Source organism: Lissotriton helveticus, chromosome 2_2, assembly GCF_964261635.1.
Source record: "Lissotriton helveticus chromosome 2_2, aLisHel1.1, whole genome shotgun sequence".
Lineage (NCBI taxonomy): Eukaryota > Metazoa > Chordata > Amphibia > Caudata > Salamandridae > Lissotriton > Lissotriton helveticus.
In genome coordinates this window covers 250,600,258-250,623,716 of record NC_136060.1, presented here as the reverse complement: position 1 = coordinate 250,623,716, position 23,459 = coordinate 250,600,258, and the positions used below count along the sequence as shown (strand labels likewise).

The window sequence follows — 23,459 nt, the reverse complement described above, 5'->3', positions numbered from 1 at the left end:
ACTGTCACTTTCAGACGTGCGAAAACAATGGGTAATTGCCTGGACAGAGCAGCCCCTGAGCTCAAAACTAAAAAGCCTTGGCTACGTCCTGCTCGGGGTTTTTTTAGATGCTCAAGCTGTCGTGCTTGCAAATTTGGCACTACTATCTCGCATTATTCCACTCCGTTTAGCACCATTGCCAAACCGATTTTGGGTAACTTCTCCTGTAAAACAGACCATGCTGTTTACGTCCTGACATGCACCTGTGGGCTTAGATATGTTGGCAGTACTAAGCTCCAGGTGCATGTCCGGATATTGCAGCATTTACGGGCAATATTACACAGTGACCCGGCCTATCCGGTTGCCCGGCATTTCAAAAGGGTCCACAACAATGACCTTACATGCTTGAGTTATTTTGTTATTGGAGCGGTCCCGTTGCATAAAAGAGGGGGAGATCGTGAACTCCAGCTTAGAAAAATGGAGAGTAGATTCATTTTAGAGCTCGATAGCCGTTGGCCAAATGAGCTCAACAATATTGAAGAAATGCACCACTACTTGTAGCACTAGACTGTATATCCCTAGATATTGCTGAGTAGGTCTATTGTTTGTTCATTTTCTTTCTTTCTTCTCCTCCCTTGGTACAATTTTCTCCTAGTTAGGTTCCCTATTAGGAGAAACTAGACTTACAACACCAGTGGAGCTATGAGTAGTGAGTAATGAGCCTTAGGTGGATAAAGTTGAGTGATGTGATTACATCAGATATATTCTTACTGCAAAGGAGATTTTTTTTTGTAACATACACTTCCATTTTCCTCAGGTTTATATCACATAAATATTTCTATATATATCATTGTATTTAGGTTTTTAACTTATTTGCCTTGATGTTTACAGATGAACTGTTTACATTAGTATATCATGAAATCTCTTTTTACTTTTTCTAGAGGATTTTAGATCAAGTTATAATGTGTCATGACATGTACTTAGTTATGGGGTATGATACTATTTTTACATATGCCCATTTTTAATCTTTTTGATACTATTTTACCATTTGTAATTTTAGGGAACCTAGAATTTAGTCATACAGCTATTCATGAAATTAAGAATTCGAGAAATTATAAATGTATGAAATTTGATGGTATCCCTGTTCGGATGGTAGTGCGGCTGATTCTCGCACTTTGCACTTTTTGACTAAAACACTTTGCACTTTTTTACACTTTTTGTACTTTATCTCTCGCTGCTTATGCACAGATTTGCACATGCTCATAGAAATGCTACAAATGACTTACTGTGACAATTACTTAATTGGTGGTCGTTCTCAGGATTAAGAGTATTGTATTTATACTGTCATTCTACATTCTGCAAGTTTAAAGAAACTCACATCTGTAATGACTGACATAACAACAGTCTTTGTACATGTTTTAAAATTGTTTGTTAATTCGGAGTTTCCTTTGAATTACATGGATTTTAACCAGTAACGATTTTTCGAGGTGCTATGCAATAGAAAGACTAGCAGCGATAGTATTTTTACACTGTTTGTTACACATGTGACACTGCAGGTCGCCACCAGGGGGTGGTGACATTCTTTAAACATAAGTGTATAAAAAAGCATTAAAATTTTGATTATGTTGCAGCGCGAACAAGGGCACCTTTGCCTGAAACGCGTCGCTGGTTCTGTGGGTTATGTGTAAATAAATAAATTACATCTTGCTGACTTTGCTGGTCCGTTCCTCTACTTGCTGGCGTGGAAGCGTGGGCTGCAAGCGCAGAGCGTGCTGAGGAGGAGCTGTGTTCCTATATATATATATATATATATATATATATATATATATATATATATATATATATATATATATATATTCACTGAAAAAACCATAGGTTATAGACCATATATAGTTAGGAATTAGCATTTACAAAACCTTGAAAATTCACTGAAAAAACCATAGGTTATAGACCATATATAGTTAGGAATTAGCATTTAAAAAACCTTATTTTACTCACACAAAACCATTGAAATTCCATATATAGTTAGTTGCACTAACTATATATCGCGCACCCGCAATCCACTGCTGATGATGTCACATATTACATCATTCATGACATGGTCAGTGACATCACTGATGACATCACTGATGACATCTCAAATGACATCACTGATGACATCACTGATGACATCATCCAGTGACTGTGTGTTTCTGTAAAGTTTAAATATGTTTTACATATTGAAGAATGAGTAGATGTATAAGTGTCTGGACGAAGGATTTAGTAGGTGCATGACTGAATGTATGAGTGAGTGATTAAATGTGTCTCACTGAGTGCATGGGTTAGTGACTAAACTGTCTTAATTTGTGCATCATTATGTCTGTTGTTCTGTAAACTGCTGCATGTGTTGATCAGTAGCTATATGATTAACTATATGGGTTATTGATTGATTGTCCAAGTATTTGTATGGGAGACTGAGTGTGTGTGTGGCTGGCTGGGAGGTGTGTGACTCTGTGCAGATCAATGTGTACTTGTATCAATGATTGTATAAGAAAGTAAGTATGTGTTAGTATATGTTTGAAAATGTAAGGTGCTCTATGTTTAACTGTATAGACAAGAAAATGGAAGTGTGATTGATTCTTTACAGGACTGACTAGGTGTGTGAGTAACTCCATGGATGAGTGGCAGAGTGTGAGTGTCTGTATAGGTGTATGAGTGCATATGATAGTGTTGTAAACATGAGTGATTGTATGTATGAATGATTGTATGGGTGAATGAGTGAATGTGTGTGTAGACGTAGGAATCAGTGAGTGCGTATGTAGTAACTAGTATTGGTGTGTCAATGGTTTCAAAAATTATACTCTGTATTTAACACTGGGTGAAACAGAGGTTATATTAAAATGTGAGGAGATGCATTGTATTGTCACATGAATGATATCATCAGTGATGTGGTCATTGATGTCAAATGAGATGTCATCAGTGATGTCATCAGTGATGTCATTTGAGATGTCATCAGTGATGTCATCAGTGATGTCACTGACCATGTCATGAATGATGTAATATGTGACATCATCAGCAGTGGATTGCGGGTGCGCGATATATAGTTAGTGCAACTAACTATATATGGAATTTCAATGGTTTTGTGTGAGTAAAATAAGGTTTTTTAAATGCTAATTCCTAACTATATATGGTCTATAACCTATGGTTTTTTCAGTGAATTTTCAAGGTTTTGTAAATGCTAATTCCTAACTATATATGGTCTATAACCTATGGTTTTTTCAGTGAATTTCAATGGTTTTTTAATAGCAAATATCATAAGCGGTAAGTGAAAACATTTTCGTGTTCGTGTTTATGCACACTGATCTGCTTTGAATGGTGCCCCCCCCCCTCATTTCTATTAGGAGTACTCTCTCTTTGCAGATAGTGAAAGGTAGTGAACGCAGGCCTTTACCCCCGTTGTAATACGTCGTGCCTGCTTCTCTCTCCATTTGATTGATTGTTATCCAAGTATTTACTGTTTTAGAATTGGTTCTCTTTGGTTCATTCTCTATTTACAAACAAACACAGAGTCGCAATACTCTGTTTAGTCTTTGCAGATAACGAAAAATCGTGTAAAAAAAAAAGAAAAGGAATCGAGCAAAATCAGTAGGCCACTAATGGGATCTCTTTTTGACCTCGCTAAAATAGAAACATTAGGAACAATCCCTCATGACAAATACAAAACTAGTGAGATGAACTGAACTCCACACAATGATGGCTGCAAAACAGCTCGGCTCCGCCACCCACCCCGCCCAAAATAACGATAAAGAGCGGCTGCCATGATTGGTTGCGGAATGGCCACGACGGAGCTACGAAATGGTGCTGCTCTCATGCTAAACCCAGCTTCAGTCTGAAACATCCAGAAACACTGTAGACTACCAATTCGATCAGTTCCGGTAGCGCCCCAATGTACCCGGTAGAGAAGAACTAGCCCTCCCCTCTTTGACTGATGGTTCTTGTTGCCTGTCCCTTCTGTTGTCATTTAACAGAACTATTTAGCCTGCTGAAAGGGGTTGTGTTCCGACCGCTGGTTGGTGGAGACATTTTGACTATATTCTGGACCTGCGTTGTCGCGTAATGCGTCATATGACGCGCCGCGTTAGCGCATCCGGAAGTCATCCAGGGCGCGCAGCGCGTAACGTAAGCATAACAAGTCATGTGACTTGTTAAAACTTTTCATTGGTTCATTTTACTTTTCTTATTCTAATGATGAAAGGCTTGGTCATATGACCTAAAAATTACGCTTTTTATTACTTCCGAACATTATTTTTTCTTAAATATATGTTATAATGTTCCAGGCTAATGTACTTTCCCGGAAAATTTACAACTGTCCTGCAAGTAAAATATATTCTTTTTTCGAGAAAAAGAGCGTTTCTTCGTCCCATGACGGAGCCGTTGAGCAAAAGAGAGTCGACCTGCTGTCTTAGTCGCCGATACGCCTGAATATGAGATTCTTATCGATCACTTTATGTTGCAGGAGTAGAAAACACAACAGCCCTTGACCATTTATCTTTACTGCGTTCCTTCGTATTATACCTTTTACCCTTCATGTAATTGGTCTGCTTTATTTCACTTGCCTTTTAATGATTCTAAAACAGTGACTATTATTAAAAACGTTACCAATGTATATACTACTACCATGTTTTCTTTTAAAAACCTTTATTGTGAAAATTTCATTATACAAATACGAGCCTATAACCACGTGGGCCGGCCACGGAGCAAACTGTAATCGTATATGATGAGTAGACATTTACACTGTAGAGGAACGTAACGGGCGGGCCATTAGGTTGCAAGAACTAAGGTGTCTAACAGTTACGGAATCGGTGGACGTACATTTTATAATTAAAATACGACAGGGCCAGTTACAATAAAATTATCTAGATATACATTTGCGGGCAAGTACCATGGGTGACGTTAATTCGAACTTTCAATAGTACAGTAATCAATAACACATCAGAACTTAATATCAATAGGGATGTCGAAATATTCAATCAATTCTCGTCCCCGCCCGCCATGTGCTTCAAAACTGCATACGTATCTCGTGATTTCAAGGTTCTGCAACCAGTACACAACAAGGAGTTACGAGTCCCATTTATTCCGGCGCCATTTTGGGCGAGGACGGGCAGGTCCAGGATATAGTCAAAATGTCTCTACCAACCATCGACTATGATGATGTTCATATGCTGTATTTATTAGAGTAACACTCATCTGTCCACATGAAATTAATTTGCCACAATCTAAACATGTCATTTTAATCTTTCCAAAGTTCTTCTAAATATTTGGGACCGTTTCCCTTGCCTCTGATGCTGTCAGTGCCACTTCTTTGATGAATGTACTAGCAGGTCAGGGGTTCTCCTCCAAATCTCTCTTTTATGCAGCACTATAATTAATTGGTGCCACCTCTCCATATGACGATGCATGGTATAGTTACCATAACTATATTTTTTTTCGGTTCCTCTGGAGAGTTCATCGTGGCAGATGAAGCGTGTAACGTACCGGGCATTTACCTTTTTTTGCATGTACAGGAAAGGAAAAAAAAATCGAGCGTCCGAGTTCTAAGGTGTCCCAGGGCCATTTTAGTGGACCAGGCCCAAATCCAAAGAACAGGCCGCCATATTGAGAGTCCTGTTGCAGCCGCCTGTCGCTGTAGCATCAAGAGCAGCCGAAACTCAGCTGAATGGCAACTGAAACGGTAAAGGGGCGCCCCACTACAGCAGACGAGCCTCCACCTAGGAAGGCCCGTTCACGCCGCCTCCCCCCCCCCTTCGGGCACCCCACGCCGTTATTCGGAGCAGTATTGTAGGATGGCCACACCAGTGCGGCAACTTGCTAGACATCACCTCGGTGGTAACCGAATCTCAGTGCCTTGTGGTGTCTTCTATTCAGAAAACATTGTTGTGCTGCCTTCGACCTATTCGCCGCAAGTGCGCACGCAACTCAGCTGCATAGCTTGCTAGACACCACCTCGGTGCTAACCGAATCTCAGCGCCTTGTGGTGTCTTCTATTCCAAAAATATTGTTGCGCTGCCTTTGGCCCCATTCGCACATCGGTCCGCTACTGACGCCATCTCACAGGCTAATGGGGCGCCCCACGCCGAGTTTCAGCATTGTAGGATGACCACACCAGTACAGCAACTTGCTAGACATCACCTCGGTGCCATCCGGATCTCGGCGCCCCACTGCAGATGAAGTGCCTCTCAACTATGAAACCACCACGGTGACATCTGGATCTTGGCGCCTTGTGCTGGTTCCGGCCTATTCACACATCGGTCCGCTACTGACGCCACCTCACAGGCCAACGGGGCGCCCCACGCCGAGTTTCAGCATTGTAGGATGGCCACACCAGTACAGCAACTTGCTAGACATCACCTCGGTGCCATCCGGATCTTGGCATCTCAACGCCTAGTGGTATCTTCCATACAGAAAATATTGTTGCGCTGCCTTTGGCCCCATTCGCACATCGGTCCGCTACTGACACCATCTCACAGGCCAACAGGGCGCCCCACGCCGACTTTTACCATTGTAGGATGGCCACACCAGTGCCACAACTTGCTAGACACCACCTCGGTGCCATCCGGATCTTGGCATCTCAGCGCCTTGTGGTGTCTTCTATTCAGAAAATATTGTTGCGCTGCCTTTGGCCCCATTCGCACATCGGTCCGCAACTGACACCATCTCACAGGCCAACAGGGCGCCCCACGCCGACTTTTACCATTGTAGGATGGCCACACCAGTGCCACAACTTGCTAGACACCACCTCGGTGCCATCCGGATCTTGGCGCGTTGTGCTGCCTTCGGCCTATTCGCACATCGGTCCGCTACTGACGCAAACTCACAGGGCAACGGGGCGCCCCACGCCGACTTTCAGCATTGTAGGATGGCCACACCAGTGCTGCAACTTGCTGGACACCACCTCGGTGCCATCCGGATCTTGGCGCGTTGTGTTGCCTTCGGCCTATTCGCACATCGGTCCGCTACTGACGCCGCCTCACGTGCCAACGTATTTTCTCCGCATTTTATACCCTGTGCCGCATAACAGGTCATGTGACTTGTTTATAAAACTTTTCATTGGTTCATTTTACTTTTGGTTTCCTAATGATGGAAGGCTTGATCATATGACCTAAAAACAACACTTTTCATTGGATGAAAACGTTTTTTTTTTTCCCAAACGATGAAAGCCCCACCTTGTTTCTGGATGTTTCAGACTGAAGCTGGCGTCAGCATGAGAGCACCACCATCTCGTAGCTCCGTCGTGGTCATTCCGCGAGCAATCATGGCAGCCGCTCCCCACCGGAAACCTGCAGGAGTCGGGGGCCCCCAAGACTTTTGTAGAATCTTCAAGGCGGAGGGGACGCTTTCTAGAATGGGGTCCAAGACCTAGCAGACAAGCGTCCAATTTCCAAGGTGTCCCAGGGCCATTTCAGTGGACCAGGCCCAAAAAGGAAACAGCCTGCCGCCATTTTGAGAGTCCTGTGACAGCCGCCTATCGCTGCACCGCAAGAGTGGGCGCAACTCAGCTGAATTGCGGCTTTTGACACAGTGGACCAAAAGCGGACGGAATGGCAACTGAAACGGTAAAGGGGCGCCCCACTACAACAGACGAGACTCCACCTGGAGAGGCCCGTTCACGCCGCCTCCACCGGGGCGCCCCACGCCGTTATTCGGAGCAGCATTGTAGGATACCAAAACCAGTGCGGCAACTTACTGGACATCACCTTGGTGCCATCGTTCTGCTGCCTTGGAACTATTCGCACAACAGTTTGCTACTGATGACCCACCCCCCGCGACGCCCCACGCCAGAAATCTGGACGTTGTGCTGCGTTGGGACTATTCGCACAGCCGACCGCTACTTCGTTGTTTTTCCCTAAAAATGTTTATATGTTATTACTGTTTTTGTTTTCTTGTATATATTTATAAGTTATTAAAGTTTTATAATCTTACTACTTTGTTGGAGTGCTATATATTTTTAATGTGACACATAATTGTAAAAACTTTGATGTAGAGTCATCCCTGGAATCTTCCGCTTCAGGCTCGGTCCCCTCCCCAATCACAATACAGGATGGTTTTCAGATAATAGGAACGCGTCTGCTGTGACGGATCTCATCGAGTGTGGGCCTTGATCTACTATAACTCCTTTGAAGAGGGGTGATTCTTTACAGCTGGGGCCATAAACTACATCTGCAGGGCTAGCTGATACCCTAGGACCGGCCTGGACAATCGGACACAGAGGAAAAGGAGTGTCAGAGGGTGCGGAAGTGAATAGGGCGAAAGGGAGGTGTCGGGCGGGCACAGGGTGTGATTCTCAGGGAAGAGCAGCGCAGATGGGGGGTGGTTTATTACCCATGCATAAGACAGAGAGCGGGGTGACCACTGCCTGGGGGAGATGCTTGCGAGGGTGGGGAGCCATGCTAAGGATCGACAGCGTGCACAGAGTGGGTCTGGTCAAGGCATCTAAAATGACTGCCGTGCACGACAAAAGTGTGGCATTTGAAAAAAGGCAAGATGGCGCAGACAATGTTTTTCAACACTTCTTGATTTCCTTCGAATCGAACGTTAACAGACGTTGGGGCATATTACCAAAGTTAAGCGATATTTATCCCTAACGATGCTTAGCAACGATTTTTTTACCGCTAAGCATCGTCAGAAATTATCGCAGATAAACCTTGCTATTATCAAGGTTTATCGCAAATACGATAAAAAACGACCGCAATGCATTAATATCGCTGAAAACTCAGCGATATTCATGCATTACCGAGCTAATGCTCTTAGCCATGTTATCCACCTCCCATTGGATAACATGGCTAAGAACTGCTCAGGGCAGGTGCTAGCTTTTGGAGATATTCGCGCTTATCGCGAATATTTCCAAAAGTTGATAATAGGAGATAGCGATGTTAGCGACTGTTTCCAGTCGCTAACATCTTGGCATGCCCACTTTGCATGTCATTAGTGATAAATATCCCTCACATGCAAAGTGGGGCCCAAGATGGTCGCTATCTCCTACTAGCCGTCGCTAACTGGTGTTAGCAACAGCTAGGTAATACAGATATAATTTTATCTCCGCGAAGCGGAGCGCTGTTACAGATATATATCTTCTTTTTGAACGTTAATTTCTCAAAATCCACTGAAGCACATATATTGAGACCTAGCAAAGGCACATCGAGCTACCAGTCCCTACAATTTTGCCAAGTTTCGTGCAAATCCATTCAGCCGTTCGATTATTATTATTATTTTTTTTTTTGCCCCGCGGGGCCCTTTTAAAACCTCCACATCAAACCTAAGAGGTCAAGGAGGATCTACTATGCCCCCTTATGGTCATTTGCCCCTTCGCTTTGGCCGCCTCTTGTCTCTCGATCCTACCGGGAGACAAGATGGCGGCCGCTACGGACTGTTTGCAATGTTTACAGACGCCGGAGAACCAATCAGCTTCGCAAACCTCCGTTACGCGAAGCGGAGCGCTGTTACAGATATATATCTTTTTTTGAACGTTAATTTCTCAAAATCCACTGGAGCACATATATTGAGACCTAGCAAAGGCACATCGAGCTACCAGTCCCTAATATTTTACCAAGTTTCGTGCAAATCCATTCAGCCGTTCGTTTATTATTATTATTTTTTTTTTTTGCCCCGCGGGGCCCTTTTAAAACCTCCACATCAAACCTAGGGGGTCAGCGAGGATCTACTATGCCCCCTTATGGTCATTTGCCTTGGCCTCCTCTTGTCTCTCGATCCTACCGAGAGACAAGATGGCGGCCGCTACGGACTGTTTGGAATGTTCACAGACGCCGGAGAACCAATCAGCTTCGCTTCACAAAGCTCCGTACCGCGAAAAGTCCGCGAACCGGAGCGCTGCCCGGTCCGCTGTTACAGATATATATCTTTTTTTGAATGTTAATTTCTCAAAATCCACTGAAGCACATATATTGAGACCTAGCAAAGGCACATCGGGCTACCAGTCCCTACAATTTTGCCAAGTTTCGTGCAAATCCATTCAGCCGTTCGGGCTAAAAGTGAGGCCAACCGCCCTATGGAAAACTCAATGTTAAAAACACGTTTTGGGACCCCCCTTTTTTCTCGGCCCCCCCTTGATGAACCCCCCCCACATTTTCAAGGGCTACTCAGAAACAAAATGTGCCATTTTCCTGAAAATTTCAGCCAATTCCGTCCACAAACGCCAAAGTTATTAGACATAGAATTTTCAAAAATCCCATAGAGAAAAAATCCTAACTATATATATTCACTGAAAAAACCATAGGTTTCAGGGGTGTTATAGTTAGTTGGACATTTCCCTCATACAAGACCATTAAAATTCCCCCGTTATAGTTGGTTCAGCTAACTATAACTCGCGCCCCCACAATGCACTGTTGATGTGTTGATGACGTCACATATTACATCACTCATGACATGGTCAGTGACATTACTCATGACAGCACAGATGACATTTCCTGCAGTGTCCTGGGGGTTGGCACCCCCAGGACACTGCAGGAGCCGGCCCTGGGGGGTGGCGGTCCCCAGGGCCATGACTAGGCTGCAGGAGATGGGCCGCACGGCCCCCCACCCACAACCTAAAAAGCCCCGGGGGGTGGTGGTCCCCGGGGCTTGGGAGGCCTGAGAGCCCCCCGCACATAATTTAAAGAAGCCCTGGGGTAGGCGGTCTCCGGGGCTGGGGGGCCCCTCTGGGCCCCCCTTTACATAATCAGTATTGCCCCAGGGATTTGGCCCCCCGGGGGCTAATTACCAAGGAAGTGCGGGAGCCTGTGCTTTTTTTTTTTTTACCGGCAAGATCCGCGCACCCTGCGTGGATTTTGCCGATTTAAAAAGTTCTACCGAGGCACATTATGGCTGCCAACACTTCCTGGCTAGTGTTGACAGCCAATTAGCATAGAGCTTGTCATCGGGAGGGTGCGCGGATCCTCCCCGGCCATAGATATATATATGATTTTACTTTTGATTTTCTCAGCAACTACTGAACAGATTTACACCATTTAACAAAAAGGCTTGAGTCTGAACAAAGGACTACCTCTTTGCCAAATTTGGTGTAATTCCGTTCAACAGTTCGGGCTGAAGCTGCGACTGAAGGTTCCTATGGAAAACTGCATGGGGAAAACACGTTTTGGGACCCCCCTTTTTTCTCGGCCCCCGCTGGACGAATCAAACTGAAACTTTCAGGATAGGAGTGGAGTGGAGCGCCCCACGAGTTATAAAAATTCTGCGAAGAATCGTCAACCGGCGCCAAAGTTATTGGGAATAGAATGTTGCGAATTTCCTATGGAAAATAGGTCCTAACTATAACGGCCTACTGGCGACCGCCCACTCAGCAGGTTTGCACACGAGCAGCAGCCACAGTTACAACGGGTAAAGGACCTACATTCGCACCGACAACTGCAGCTTCCCTGTCATGGATGAAAGCCTGACGCGTTTCTGAGCCGTGTTGCTCGTCTTCAGAGGCACGACCTGGGAAAGCTTCTAGGGATACGCCCACACTTTTATATACTTAATTAACCGCCCACAGATGGGCTACTCGAATGATCATAACGCTGATGAATTGTGGGAACTGTAGTTCGTATCCCTTATCCTTCGGGCACAGTTCCGTATTCCAAGCCCACAGATGGGCCAAGGGAAACAGGAAGTCCATTAATCCCTTGCTTCTGCTTCACATAGTGGGCTCTGTGTATCAATGCCCGTGACCCCCGTCTGAGGGGTGGTGCAAACTTCGTGGCTGGACTGCCGCATGTAAATTCATGCTCCCAATTGTCCACTCGGCAGGTTCGCACACAAGCAGCAGCCACAGTTACAGAGGGTAAAAGACCTCCATGCGCACCGACAACTGCAGCTACCCTGTCATGGTTGAAAGCCTGACGCGTTTCTGAGCCGTGTTGCTCGTCTTCAGAGGCTCGACCTGGGAAAGTGTTCTAGGGATACACCCACACTTTCATATACTTAATTAACTGCCCACAGATGGGCTACTCGAATGAGCATAACACTGATGAATTGTGGGTAATGTAGTTCGTATCCCTTATCCTTTGGGCACAGTTCCGTATTCCAAGCCCACAGATGGGCCTCGGTGAACAGGAAGTCCATTAATCTCTTGTTTCTACTTCACATAGTGGGCTCTGTGTATCAATGCCCGTGACCCCCGTCTGAGGGGTGGTCCAAACCTCGCGGCTGGACTGCCGCGTGTAAATTCATGCTCCCAATTGCCCACTCGGCAGGTTCGCACACGAGCAACAGCCACAGTTACAGCGGGTATAAATGACATCACAAGCATAACGAATGGTGAATATGCTATCGAAACCCACTTGGGATTTATCTTGTTTTAATTGGGAGAGAAGTGCACAGCGACTCACTTGAGGAATAGAGTGGCACTACAAGTACCAGCGGCACATGCGGTTGGCCACGTCCACCTGGGCGGGAGGAAACAACATTTAAACTGGTGCTACTGAAACTTCTGAGCCTTCGCTCTTAATGATGCCCGCAGCCCATGAGGAAGTGCTGTTGAAGCACGAAACGCGTTGGGCAGGACAGTGACATACGCGAGGCATTTGCGCTATTTGAACATTGCTGTCTTCCATTAAAGATTTGGCATATCAAGAATACTTGTTTGTGGCACTCTCTCAGCAGGCAACTTTTGTGGTTGGGATACTAGCGGCACAGCCTGGGCCGCGAGAGGAGCCCTGCTGCACTCGTGCAGTCCAGCTTCGGCACCACTCGACGTCACAGCATTGGGACAAGTATGCCGATGAAAGACATCACAAGCATAACTAATGGTGAATATGCTATCGCAACCCACTTGGGATTTATCTTGTTTTAATTGGGAGAGAAGTGCACAACGACTCACTTGAGGAATAGAGTGGCACTACAGGTACCAGCGGCACATGCGGTTGGCCACATCCACCTGGGCGGGAGGAAACAACATTTAAACTGGTGCTACTGAAACTTCTGAGCCTTCGCTCTTAATGATGCCCGCAGCCCATGAGGAAGTGCTGTTGAAGCACGAAACGCGTTGGGCAGGACAGTGACATACGCGAGGCATTTGCGCTATTTGAACAATGCTGTCTTCCATTAAAGATTTGGCATATCAAGAATACTTATTTGTGGCACTCTCTCAGCAGGCAACACTTTTGTGGTTGGGATATATGTCACTTTCTGTGTGCAGTGTGGGCAAAGCATCCATAGCTGGATGTGTACTTTCTTCCTCTGCATTGGCATATCAACTCCCAAGCTTTGCTGGGATGATGGGCACAACACTGATGAAAAATGACTTGCAACTTGAGTAAAATATATGCCCTAAACTCATGTAGCATATTCTCAGGTTGACACTGTTCCTATCTCTTGAGCTACCCTAACTGGCACATGTTATCTGCTGTTTTTATCATGATGCCTAAGGGAATATGGGATGGTATGACATATGTTTCTAGAAGTGGATTTCAAGTGTGGAAATAGTATGCTCTTATGCAAGAAACTGCAACTTGCTGGTGCGGTAATATCGATCAGGGTTATAAATGCACGACAAATTCCAAAAAGTCAGACAATTGGAAAATATATAAATGTGTGGAAACATTGCATTCAATATGTTCCAGTTGTGTCACTTTGACTTCCATGATCAGTTGCATGTTCAATTGCACACTTTGCTAGCGCTTGTATGGTTTGTAATTTCAGAACCAATGCAAAGTTATAGCAATAGTGTTTTTTCCCCCCGAACGTTCGGGGAGTCCTCGTAGATGAAGAATATATCTTGCATTTGTATCAATGTTTTGCTAGACAGTAACTGAAGAATGTAAGACACCCAAATAAAAGTTGTTGTGGGCTTAGAATCAGTCACTGGCTCTGTGTATCCTGGATTGTCAGATATACTATGAGAAACGTGTCACACAATTATCAGAGTTGGCAGGGGCGTGTAGCTGGATATTGTGTGTATGCAAATTGTAAAGCTTCAAGCACAGTTAATTGACAACATTTGGGCGTATTTATGCAAATTGTAGGTAAGTGCACTTTGAGTAATTTTCACAGATGACCTCTTTCTCAAGTCAAAAATTTTATTATACGCAACTTTTTCATATCCTGTAAGTGCATCTTTGTTAAAAACTATCCAAACCTGACATTCCGTTGAATGCTGATATAATGGTGGAAAACAAGTTTTAATGATGAACCTGACTTGGAAATCTCAAAATAAGATTGGCTATATAACTATGGATTGTCCTTTATAAGTTACAACTTAGAGCATCAGTTACCCACCAAAAGATGCCTCATCATTCTCGACTGAAATACTTAACATCAAAGTATCTGTCTTTTTGCCTAGTACGTGCTCCTTAGTGTGTTTGCTTGGAGCTTCTCTGCATCAGCCCACCAGAGACTAATAACTGGTACCATATCATACATACGGCGCATTTTACTTCTTTGCAGCGGGTGCACCTTTTAAAAGGTACACATGCCACAAACATGGAATATGTTCCATATTTGGATGAATGCACTCCCCTCAGGGCAGCGCAATCGTGTGAAAAACCGGCTTGTTGCTTTGAAGCCACTTCGTATTTTATAATGCAGGCAGCAACTTGCCTTCACTTTTAAGGGGGATTATTGATCACCTTGCAGCCGGTGCAGTGAGTGACTGCACCCGACTGCAAGGGGATGTCTGGGGTCCATGGAACCCCTTTCCCTCCCACCAGAGGGCTGCAATCAGGGGATGCACTGACAGTGCGCCACCGTTTAGGTAGTGTACTGTTAGTGCGCCTTTTGACAGCTTCTTTGCTTCTGCGCCTGCATCTATAATACTGTGCGGGTGCAGAAGTAAAGGGACTCCCTCATTTACATGGGGATACTCCCCCATGCAAATGAGGAAATGCCCTCTGATGATAACGCAAGTGCTTTATGTGCGCCAGCGCTATGGATATTACAGAAGGAGGTGCACAAGTGTCTGTGGCCCCTTCTGTTATACCAAAGTGCAGAGGGAGGGGCGCAAAGCAAGTGCAAACCCTTGTTGCGCCCCTTGGGCACTTCTGTAATATGGAACCTGGTTGTTAATCTACGAGCTTTAGTGAACTTTTAGAACATGGCAAACAATCCAGCATATATAAAAACAGCAGTCACTGATAAAGAGGTGACCATGTAACAGGTGCACACATGTATGGGATTGGTCTGCTGGTTCCCAGAGACATAGACTGTGTGCACTCAGAAGCTGCATTTTACCGCTGATGCACTAATGTTTACTATTAAATAAGCTAGAATACTATGATTAAGACTTTGTTTTACCAACAAAGGTAAAGCTATCTTTACTGCTTGCAGACCGTTCATGTTGGCATGTCGAATTTCTAAAAGGAATATTCATGAGGGCAATTTGCTTTTTATGGATCACAGTCATGGATAAGGATGGGGTTATTTGCATCACCAATGGAAAGTATTAATGACTAACATCCCTCTACGGCCATCAGCAAGTAATCATGATCCAAGTGCAAAGAAAAGCATATTTTGCAATAAAGTTGTACTCACCATCTTCAGAAGGGCATTGAGGTATTCGATTTTCTTCTATTTTCCACAACATCTCAATGTTCCATGCAAGGCATAATCTGTGATCTTTGAAAGGGCGTTGAAAAGGTGGAAGAGGTCTCAGTACAGCAAAGGTCTTTGCAACTGCAGGCATGGAGGCTCCATTGGTCTCGTCAGGCTGGTTGTTCAAGTTTTGGTGAGTGATCCAAGCTCTTACCAACACAGAATGAATGATTATTGAGTGCCTGATGACATAATCATCCCTGTATGCCATAATATTTGGGAATTTTATATCCACTTTCCTGGTTCTGTGGACATAAAGATGATTTTCATTTTGCCACCTCTTCTTAATGATGGAAACTGCACTTCTAAACTCAGAAGAAGCCACTACTTCAAGGTTCACAATACAAGGGTTCGAACACAAATAATGTACATCGATTTCACAATCACGGACTGTTTCTGGTACATTGCTAAGTTCGAGGAAGTCATCAGAGTTCAGTTTTTGTTCCGAAAGCACGGTGACAGATGTGGTCATCCTGCCTAAAGCGGGCAGTGGATCCTACAATGAAAAAATATTTTAGTCATAAACAGAGCTTAGCTACATTGACACACGACAGTCAAGCCTCGAAGAAATGAGAGAAGCTATCAAACGACAAGCCGGACCAGGCTCTGCACATCCGATTCTATAACTGACTAAATAAAAAAATCTATATAACTAAGCATGGCTGAAGTATATGCAAAAAAGACTTCAAAAAAATAATCATTGTAAAAGAAAAATCTCTTCGTTTGATATTGAATGAAACCAGCCAAGTCCCAAATATTCTACATGCAAGGCAAAAACCAAACTCAAAACTAAGAACAGGGTACAAAACCTTAACAAAAGCCAAAACAAGCTTTGGCTGAGTCAAGAGTTCATGCCTTTAATAAAAGTGCTGAGCGGTTGACTTTACCAATACTTTTGTGTAAAGTATTGTTTAAAAAAAGAGTAACATTTAAAAAAATCTTAATTTTGAAGGAAATGCATATACACCTTATGGTATCTCACAACTGTGCATTGAATTAATCTTTATAAATCCCATCATTTATCTTTCATATACTTTTCACTCATTAAACTCTAAACAGATTTTAAAAGAATAAGAAATGTTAGAATGTAAGGGAAACAATTTACAAGCCCTAATTTACCTTCCACAGGATGCAGCGATTTGCTCCTCGCAGTAGCCCAGGGAGCAGATGTATGTCCCTCAGAAGAAGTTTCTTGCAGAGAATTGGCACTTAGGGGCCGATTATGATGGCGGACGGACCGGAGTTTGTCCGCCACCATAGAGTAGGAGGGAACGTCCGCAGGGGCAGCGGCGGTCCCTCCGTGCAGATTAGAATATGACCGCCAGGGTGGCAGTCACATCCTCTATCCTTAACATTGCGGCGGGTGCAGCTTCAAGCTGCACCCGCCGCAATGTTAAAAATGCATGCACGGCATTTGCGTGCACAAAGCAGCAGGCACCGTGCGGTGCCTGCCGCTTTGTACACGCAAATGCCGGGGGGTACCATAGGTACCCCCCATGTGCATCCCCCACCCCCCCTTCACCCAGGGGGCCCGCAACGGGCCCCCAAAGTGAAGGTCCGTATGCTTTTCCACGGCGGAAAAGCCGCCGTGGAAAAGCATAATATCTACTCCATCCTAATATGGCTGGCGGTGTCTGATAGACACCGCCAGCCATGTTAATGCTTTTCCGCTGCGGTCGGAAGGCGACCACGGCGGAAAAGCGGAGGACAGATTGCAAGACCCACCAGCCATCCTAATTTGGCGGTGGGTCTATCATGCCTCCGCGGCGGTTTTCCCGCATCCTCCGGGCCGGCGGTGGCTTCCGCCGGCCCGGTGGATGCGGGAAATCCGCAATCGGAATTGGCCCCTAAGTTTGCATGCTAAATAGACCTTTTACTTCTGATACCAGCTGAGTGAGTGCAGGAGATGGCCCCTACTGCACCGCCATAAACGTCTGAGTGCAAAAGCTTGCGCTTTTTGTAATGGAATACAGGAGATCAAACAAAAACAACCCTTAAAATCTACTCATCAGCCACACCTCAGCAAAAACATCTATATTTCTGTGCTTTAACTGACAAGCTGGGAGGTGTAGGGAGCAACACACTGCAAGTGGAGGGAATTTGAGGCGTGAAACAGCACACAAGGAAAGAGAGCTATAAAAACACATACACTCTAATAAAGTGCTGATTGAAAAAGATAGTAGCAGCCTAAATGTGAGCAGTGGAAAGATATATAAGCTCGCCACTCAAAAAGATCATAAAGAAGCTATATGCCAAAGGAAGGACAAACACAAGAAGAGGGAGTGAGGCCATTGAATAAGAAGCAAGCAAATGAGAGAGCCAATAAAGCTAACCAATGGCAAGTAGTGGGTGGGCTGTACGCTCATAATAATTTTTGGCAACCCGACAGCTTAAGCTATCTCATAGACTCGGCCTAGAAAGATAAGAAAAGTCACAATTGCATCCACTCATAGAAACATCTATGAGCAAGCACTCCAAACAACTCTGGAGGTCGGTTGCAAATGGCACAGGAAACGCTCAATACAACATAAACGCCAACATTCTGACATAAGAATGGATAGCATACTCTAAAAAGACTCTTCTGTGAAGATGAGTGCACTCATTACCAGGAATGAGCGCATCGAGTACCACAAGAAACAGTTATAAGACATACCATGGACACCTCGACTGACTAGTTCATGCCTCAAGTGGCCCTCAAAGCAGTCACAAGATTAAAAGTGAACAAAGCCCCAGGACCAAACTGGATTCCAATGCAGTGCTTAAAATATGTTGCTAGGCGGTGAACACAAATTAACAAAAGAAGCATCCCTGAATCTTGAAAAACAAGCTTGATTGCAACACTATAGATACAAGACAAACTGTGTACCAGGCTCCTAAAGGGCTATATTCCAACCTACCTGACATAAAAAAATCTCTGCAAGACTAATTGTCAAGCAAATGAATGAACTGGACCAACAGAACAATAACTTAAACTCTACACAAGGTGGTTTCAGAAGCGGTTTCTCTAGCAGTCTAAAAAGTATAATCTAGCCTGAAATTTCCAGGTCTGAAGAAGAATCAGTAAGCTGTTACTGTACATCAGGTGATCGCAAAAAAAGACTAGCACTAACTAAACTTCAACCAGGAAACAAAAAAAAACAAAAGGAAAAAGCAGGAGAAGGCTAACACATGGACCCTTTAACCAACTTCATACTTTGATTCAGAACATACCATCATATTTACAAAAGGTCCATAAAGACTGGTACTAAAAAAAGACTCTGGTATATAGAACACTTCTGCAGCAATGATCTTCCTCCTCTTGCAGAACTCAGAGGAAGGGACGGTGTGCACACCTGGATGAGACCTGAGCCTAAGATGGGGAAAGACAGTCAAACTACAACAAATACTGATATTATGAACCCCGTCTTACGGAAATTATTAATAAATTAGAAGCCTTTTTATAACTATACCACTTCTTAGAAATTCAAATATTTCACTTTAAATGTTAAATAGAATTTCAAAAATGTAATGCAGCCATGCACCAACTATTTTACAATGGCAGTGTGTGAATAACAAAAGTAAGCAATTGTTTCTTGTGCATACAGCTGTGGTGTTGCTTTTCTATGGTGTGGCTTTAATTATGTGCATTATTCCTAAAATGTTTACGCTTTTGCTTAACTATTCCCAAAATATGCCAAATCGAAAATATATTAATGGCAGTCTGCCCAAATAAAGTTAATTTTCATAATGTCGATTGATATTGTGTGTTTTAGAAAGCAAAATCCTCATGTATACTTAAGTTGTTTCACATCACCAATGTGCCACCAGTGCTTGGTCCTCGTGTTAGTGTGCAATGTTGTTTCTGAGAGTAGAGTTCATTTCTAAGGAGAGCCTAGCTACCAGCGTGAGGGTAAACACACATTTTTGTGAGAAGCATCTCAACAATGAAAAACATTATTGGCAAACATATGTTTATGTTACTTTCAAATGTTTTAGGCTAAAAACAACATACAGAGATCCCAACATCTCAGACCCTGGAAAGGGAATGCTACGGGATAGGTGGGTCCCGTTTAAACCATGTTGCGGCCTGGTTTAGAGACAGCTATAGCTCTCTCCTCAACCTCATGTTTTCTGCAAAGAATTATTATAAAAATATATAACTATACTGATACATTCAGGGGCTTTCGGTCAGCCATGTTTGGTCTGTATAAAAGTCATTCACATTTTGCTTCCACCCTCCACAGCTAATAGCAAAGGGTACCAGATCAGCCCAATTCATACTGCGGGTGTCTTGCTCTATTAGTGATTGCATTTCCAGTGCTTAATTTGTCTGCAGGTGCTTGGCACCCGTATTTATTTCTAAGCACCAGCACTTATGTATGAGAGTTCACAATGTGGTGGCACTGTCAGTCTTTTATAAGTCCAGCAGAGTGTTTTACATCTTAATATACTTTGAAATTCATATTGAAATGGGTGAGGCAAGACCATCCATTCAACTTGAAGTGGCCTGGGATAATAGGATAGTGAAAAATGTCACATCTGTACCAGTAGGATAGTTAGAAGTAGAACAGGAACTGACATTTGGCAGACCTAGCAAGGGTAGTGGGAGCCAGGATGGCCTTCTGAGAAATAACTGAGGCCCTGGCCCTTACGTTTTCACAAATTAGCCCCTAGGTTTTCTTGATCACATGTGCATATCTTCCTGAAAAGGAGTGTACTGCAGTGTAAGGGCTGCTTGACTTCTTTTTTATTTTTAGATTTGTTTTAATACTTTTGCTTTTTCATATTGTCTGTGTTGTCACAAATATTCTTTAAAAATGGGAAGTTTCCCTGAGCTAGGCCTTTGCCAATGGTTATTGTCAAGTGGAGTCTAACAGAAACAGGATGGAGACATCGGAGGAAGATCAATGTCCTCGATGTAGCACTGGTGTCATTACACTTGGTTTATGTTATGCATGTGTAAGATGATGGTTATCTCTTGCCTCACTTCATGGGAAGATCATCGTCCACGGACCTGCTTTGTTCCTATTCTAATTGGCTATGTATATTTTACCTCCTTGACTGTACCCAAGTTCTATGAAGGCAGCTGCATTCTTGTAATGTCCTCTTTCTTAACTGCCATAGTAAGAAACAATAATAAAGGTTATGAAAAAAAATACATAAATAGATATTAATAAGTAAGTTGCCAGTAGGAGACCTATATTGAAATCATGAGAGGGGACTATAGAAAACTGTCAAGCACATATGACACAAATAATTCTGAAATGCTTTATGACAGCGATGGGCATGACAGGCGTGAATGAGAAAGGCCAACTAAGTATCTGGCACACAGTACAACATATTAAACAAAAGCCTAGCAAGGAATATTTTCTTTATTTATACAGAGTAGTTTCTTTGTACTGAAGATAATAGTGATAAAAGAATAACAAAGTAATGAACGTAAAACAAATCAACTTTCTAGTTATGGGTTTTTAATATATTTGAGATAAAGACTAGTTATCTGCTTCTAATATTGAACATACATAAAGGCTGAAAATTCTAAAGATAGACAAACAAATCTGCAGCTTTTTAAAATTTACCGCAGAATAAGTCAAATCAATTACTTTCTAAAATTAATTTTGTTAAGAGAGTTGAGAAGTCACTAAAACTTCACCAAGCCAAGGACCCCTCTTTATCCATTTGAGATTTATGCTTAGATAAATCAGTTATATTCTTTATAAATTGTGGGTTCCGTATCCTCAGTTTTATTATATCTTCAGATCAATTTTATTTCATCTTCTTTTACATGTATTTATTTTACCAAGTGTTCTATTATTCCTTATAAATTATTTGAAAACAGCATATTAATATGAATGGTGTACAAAAATGTTTCAAAATTCTTTCTATGTATTGTGGCAAATTAATAACACATTTCTTTGATTTGGTTAAAAATGTTTTGGTACCATCAAAGATAGACCAGCTACCTTCATCGCCCAATCCTCTCATTCTATCTTTCATTCGCACTGCAACACTAGCATGCTCAACATTCATACAGGTATCCCAGTAATCTATACATCAAAACAAGTCTCAGCAGAGATACATCATGTGATATTATCCACTGCAGTGTTGTGAGCTGGGATCTGTTTTCCAACAAGAGGTCAAACTGATCTCACATGTTAATATTCTATCATAAAAGGGACAGTACCAACAGCATGTATTAGCAAAATGGAAGTAATACAGGTCTAGAGGGTGCTTATCTCTTCTTCTTAGTTGTGTCTGTTTCCCCCTGCACCAAGACCTAAAAGTATCTGTTCAGGGGATCACCTTCTTACACTTGATTGTCTAGCGGTTATTTAACGGCAGGTTCTTGCATGTGGTGGGTTTCATGTGTAAAAGCCATCATTTAAGATGTAATTTGCACTTTCCGGATTGCATTGAATAAAGAAGATAATAAAATTTTTAGGTAAGCTATTTAGATAGGCTTTCGACCTTGGTTTAATTTTCTTTTAAATAAATGCAAGCACTGAAGACTTTTGGTTTTTTCAGATGATGACTTCAATGCCCTGGTGGGACAAACAACTAATCCAGAAAAGAGAGTAGTCTTAACAAATGTAGACAACAGTGAATCGCTGAAACAACAAAATCTCAAGAAAAAGTCAAAAGAACAGAATTTCATGCACTATTTATGCTTGAATACCTCAGGGCAGGAGTAATTCCATCTGGACTTAGAGTCAGAAATGCTCTGGCACTATTTGTTAGAAGAAGCAAAGAGAAAACTAAAAGCGATTAGTGAAGAACTACAAGATTTTGAAGAGTACTTAATAAAGAAAAAAACAGACAAACTTAAAAAAGAGATTAGATGGTACACACAAGAGAAGGCATATCCTTATTTAACAGCTAGTTATTATCAAGAGTGGGTACAAGAACCAGGACAAACAGATCCAACTAATAGAAAGAAAAGAACAGTGATCACCTTCTCGGATACTTATTCTACAGATTCAGATGGTGACAGCCCTGCCCACTGGAAGGTGACAGGACATACAACACATATAGGGCTTCACAAGGACAAAATTATCAGTACTCAGACCAGTCCCCTTTTTTAGCCAGATGCAGGGGCAGAGGGAGGAAAATATATCACAGACAAAACAGGGTGAAGCATTTCCAGTCAGACCCTCAAGATCAGTATCTTACAACCCAGAAACAACAATATTGGAGGCTACAACAAAACTAGAAAAAATGGAGTCAGACACCATACCAATCTTTAATTTATCATCCACTAAGATTGGGAATGAAGAAAGGGCACTACTGACAAGGGGGCTATCTTTTGTCCCCAGCACTAATACAAATGAGTTCAAACTCAATCAGGATGCATTCTAATTTTTTAGGAAGATCAGACTAAAGAAGTACTTTATAAATAACAGCATAGAGAATGCTGAGTTAAATTAGTCAGGTTGTTAACCTAAATCAATGTTTATCCCCACTCTTGAAACAAGGCAAATAAAAACAAATCCTATGCTAACAAGGCGAATAAAAACAAATCCTATGCTTCCAGTTCTATCCGGCAATGGCTACGGCCTGATAACCAGACGCCTGATCACACCGAGAGCCAGCAAACAACGCAATTGGCAGCAACCACTAAAATGGTAGAAACAATTGAGTCAACTCCGGATCCTTCAAACATAATCAATGCAGCAATAGATTTGACGACGCTGGCTTCCTTTGCAGCTCCTCAGCTAGCCCCAGCATCGTCATCACAAAATCAAGCAAATAACTCACAAGCACAAATCAGTGGGGAAGTGAATCAAGGATCAACAAGCGACTATGACTTGCATCCAACAAACTTACAGCCCGCTGCTCAATCAATGACCACGACGCGCAAAGCGATTCAATTGTCATCGGACATCATTAAACCAGAGCATGCTGAAAATATGCCGTCTAACAACGGCCCGTCCAGCTCACCG

At 43.0% G+C, this 23,459-nt stretch overlaps 1 protein-coding gene across 1 annotated transcript in view; it reads right to left on the bottom strand.

Annotated features, from left to right (window-relative positions):
• Positions 1-23,459, bottom strand: part of SEL1L3 (SEL1L family member 3) — a 684,155-nt gene that overhangs the window by 588,267 nt on the left and 72,429 nt on the right. Inside the window, exon 2 of the mRNA XM_078678371.1 lies at positions 15,481-16,036. Within this exon, the coding sequence (XP_078534497.1) occupies positions 15,481-16,036 (556 nt within the window). The remainder of the gene's footprint in view (positions 1-15,480; positions 16,037-23,459) is intronic.